This window comes from Dendroctonus ponderosae, unplaced genomic scaffold (genome assembly GCF_020466585.1).
Source record: "Dendroctonus ponderosae isolate FM_Combo_2020 unplaced genomic scaffold, Dpon_F_20191213v2 Dpon_F_20191213_600, whole genome shotgun sequence".
NCBI lineage: Eukaryota > Metazoa > Arthropoda > Insecta > Coleoptera > Curculionidae > Dendroctonus > Dendroctonus ponderosae.
Genome location: NW_026018816.1, coordinates 6,791 through 10,631, shown reverse-complemented (window position 1 = coordinate 10,631; position 3,841 = coordinate 6,791). Strand labels below are relative to the sequence as shown.

Genomic DNA, 3,841 nt, shown 5'->3' with positions numbered 1-3,841 from the left:
GAAAATGCACGGCTTCCTATCACAAAAGGCGTATGTTTTAAAGTTGTTCCTAAAAATGCTCCAAAGATTTTTTTTTATCTGTAAAAAGTATTTATATATACAATAAACAACAAGTAATATATATATTTATATGTATTTTTGTAGTAGTATTGTAGTGTCATTTATCCCTATTATCAGCTGCCTCTTGCGACACAATTAAAAATAAGCAAGTGTAGTGGGTTCATAATGCAGGTTTGTTTGAATTCTTTAATTCTCAGCCACCAGGGCGCGCCACTTTAGCGACACACTTTCCACAAGAGTAAGAGTCGTTTCTATATAAGCCTTGTTCTATGGATTGGACTACGGAAATCCCGAAAAATGGAGAATCTTCGAGAGCCCTTGCGCGCTAATATAAATACGGCAAGGCGACCGGAGTGAGTTAGTTAATCAGACAGTGAAATATTTAAAGCGATATACAGAGTGTGTTCGATTCGCGAGCTATAGTTTTGAGTTAGTGATTGTTATAGTTAGTATTTGGGAGTTCAATAAATTGTTGTGTTTTTTTTTATTGGTTTACTGGAATCATTCGAACCCCGGGAAACGTAACAGTATATTACGGTACAAGAGACGCGTGCATGACGTCAAATTTAAGTAGTGGCAGAACTTCGACTTTCATCTCTTGTACCGTAATATGCTATGATGTCATTGTGCTATTTGCTACCGATTCCCATAGGATGCCTTAAACTCGCACCTCTGGCCCGTTCAATTAATTCAAGTAAGGTGTGAAAAAGCAGCTGTTAATAGTTGTAACGTGCATACAAAAGGGCAGTACTGTATTCCAAACATAGTCGTAGAAAACGAAAAAATAAGCAAATTTTCCACACCCTGTATCTCACTTATTTATGACCGCCTGTATAAATATGTTGGAATATTTTATGTAAAAAGAATTTGACTTACAGTTGTCAGATTGTATGGATGACACTGAATTTGTCCTACTTCTCGTACGTAAACCAGCCTTTTTCAGAGTATTTTGCTCCAGTTCGGCCATATCATCAGATCTTTTCGGTGCTGCGAAATCGATTGGTGTTTTCTTGGATTTAACACCTAACATATTTATAAAACGATATATTTAGTACAGAACATTGTTGTTTTCCATAGCAATAACAAATACAATTATTCGGCTAACTAGGGGCATAATGAGCAAGTTATAACTGTGAGACATTTTATCTCATGATAAAATCAAGTATTTGTTTGTTTTAAATAAAATATACATTTCATTTGCTTGGGAATATACAATATAATGTTTCAATTTCAAAGTTAAATATTTAAAAAGCGGTCTGAGCGAAGATTTTTGCCCAGCTTTTGGAGACAGTTTAATTCACTATTAACTGTTGATAATAAATAAATAAAGAACATATTATCTGATGGTGTGCCTTGGTCGATCCAACACAAACCTCAGTATTAAATGACACAAAGACTATTTAATAACAAAAATGGCGTTAAAAAAAGATTCAAATAAATGCTCGATTTGATTTTCCGAAAGAAATTCTCCCCTAAATCAAAACGCTCAGTTTTTTAATTATTGCAATTAAATGTTAAAGCAAAATTATTGGCTATTATTTCTTTCATTTTTAAAGAAGAGCAGAAAAAATGGAAGTTTTGAAATCGTTAAAAAATAATACAATATAAGGCTTTTATCGAAACTATTTGCAGAATACTTAGTGATTTTTAGATAAAATAATATGACAATAATAATAAAAACATTGCAGGCAATTGCATAACCTTAAAAGTAAATATTTCCGTTGCACTTTTTAAAAGTCGGATGTTAACCACATTTATTCCACAAATGCATTTATAACAAATTTTTAAATATACGCTTACCCAGACTATGTAAGCAAAAAACAACACTATTTCTTTGAAGCATAATTATTTCGCTCACCTGAAGTTGAAGCTTTTTCAGCTCTAGTTGGCTTTGCTGTAGTTACTCCAACCAAATGTTGGGAAAGAACTGAACTGGCTCTGGTTTGCCTCGATGTTTCGGAACCAGTAGACGGGGAACGTTCGTAAACTTTTGCTTCATCTGGATCTTGCTTACCTGAAAAAAAACATCAAATATAAAATTTCTGATGACTGAACTCGAGATAAGTCTATTTTTCCGGGGAAACACAAACACTAAAACTGTTTTACGCACAACACACCTTTAAATTCGGGTTTATCCAAAAGTTGCACTGGATCAATTTCTTCCATAATAGGCATATTACCAATTTCATCTTCCACACTCATAGACTCGAGCATACTCGCCTGTCGTCTCGTAAGTCTTCTGGACATGCTATAAGTGCTGATGTGGCTGTCAGCCTTAGACTGACCTTTACGAGCTATAAAGTGCATGAAATAAAAGAGCATTTCGATAATTGTACGTACTTTCCTGACTGTGTTTCAATTCCAAAATTAAAATCAAATCCTGGGTTCTTTTTCTTGTATTTTCTAAAAAATACATGCCAAGGCGTAAAGTAGCAACAACGCTACACATTAAAACTGATGATGGTGGAAAACACCGAAACGTTTTTTTAAATTGATAAATGAACAATAAATAAATGACTGAAGAACCCAGGATTTGATTTTAATTTTGGCATTTCGATAATGCAAACCACTCAAAAATGTTACTTACCTGTTCCACTTGGAACATCCTTTGATGTAGATGCGCCTTCATTTATAGGAGGATCTTCATTAGAATCGGCCGGAAGTGTATCCTTTTGTTCTGTCAAGTCATGGCTTCTGAAAAAACGCTTTTACTTTGAATCGTCAAAAAACAAAATCAAACTCTCAAATAATTTTGAAATCATATTTAGTCTAATAAGCATATAATTATATTTATATGCTTATTAGACGCATAATAACGTGTAACATTATCAAAACAGTAAAATACTATTTTCTAGTCACATACTTGAATTTATATTGCAATTATTATTCTGATTTATTTTCCTGACTGCGTGTACTTGTTATTATATTATCTTTCCTGGGACTCAGTCAAAGGGTGAAGTAAAAAATTTTGAATATCGTTTATTTTATTACGTTTCGGCGGGACAACAGCGCCATCATCAGATTTAAAATTTACACAAACTACAAACACCAATTTACAATTAAAACATGTTGTATAACAACTATAATTTATAAAGCGTTAAAACATGCATCAGTGTCTGAGGGAAAAATTATTCCTTTTGGGAGAGCAAAACATTTGAAAAACTTACCTCATGATTGATAAATATTAACGTTCTTTAGGTCTATGGCTTCTTGAAACCTTAAATTTGTCTGAATTATTTTCTACATTTGCGAGAATGGTATGTATGTATTGAGATAAGCAGAAATAGTTTTAATTTTTCACTAGTGTACTGGGTGTTCTATACTTATGGCTTTATTACAGTTTGGTAAATGTTGCTAAGATTGTCGGTATCTGATCTGAAATTTACTGCTTTTGCAAGTTTTTTTATTTGTATCATTTTTTGGATTCTTCTTTTATGATAATTTGCTTTCCTAACTAATATATCTGCGTTGTTAAAATCAAAATTATGTAACATTTGGTTTGCATGTTGTGTTAATGCTGTTTTATTTTCACTAGTATTTCTCAGAATATATTTATGTTAGTGCATTCTCTTTTTAAATATTGTTTAGTTTGTCCTATATATGTATTATCACATTCTAAACAATTCACTCTATATACAGTATTTGGTATATCCATTTTGTCAGTTTTTGGTTTTAGTTTTGGGAAACATTCATTTGATAAGTTGTTTTTTGTTTTTTCCGCAATTATATGTTGTGTGGCTTTAGTATTATTGATATTTGTTTATTGATTTCTGGAATACAT

The 3,841-nt window shown here is 32.2% G+C and overlaps 1 protein-coding gene across 1 annotated transcript; it reads right to left on the bottom strand.

Annotated features, from left to right (window-relative positions):
* Positions 1 to 936: 936 nt before the first annotated feature.
* LOC109546024 lies at positions 937 to 3,269 on the bottom strand (the record flags this gene model as incomplete). The annotated part of the gene is given in 5 exon segments (XM_048667903.1): positions 937 to 1,083; positions 1,919 to 2,074; positions 2,178 to 2,354; positions 2,648 to 2,754; positions 3,228 to 3,269. Coding segments are annotated over 5 exon segments (592 nt in total), but the record flags the coding sequence as incomplete, so codon positions are not given.
* Between the last annotated feature and the right edge of the window lie 572 nt (positions 3,270 to 3,841).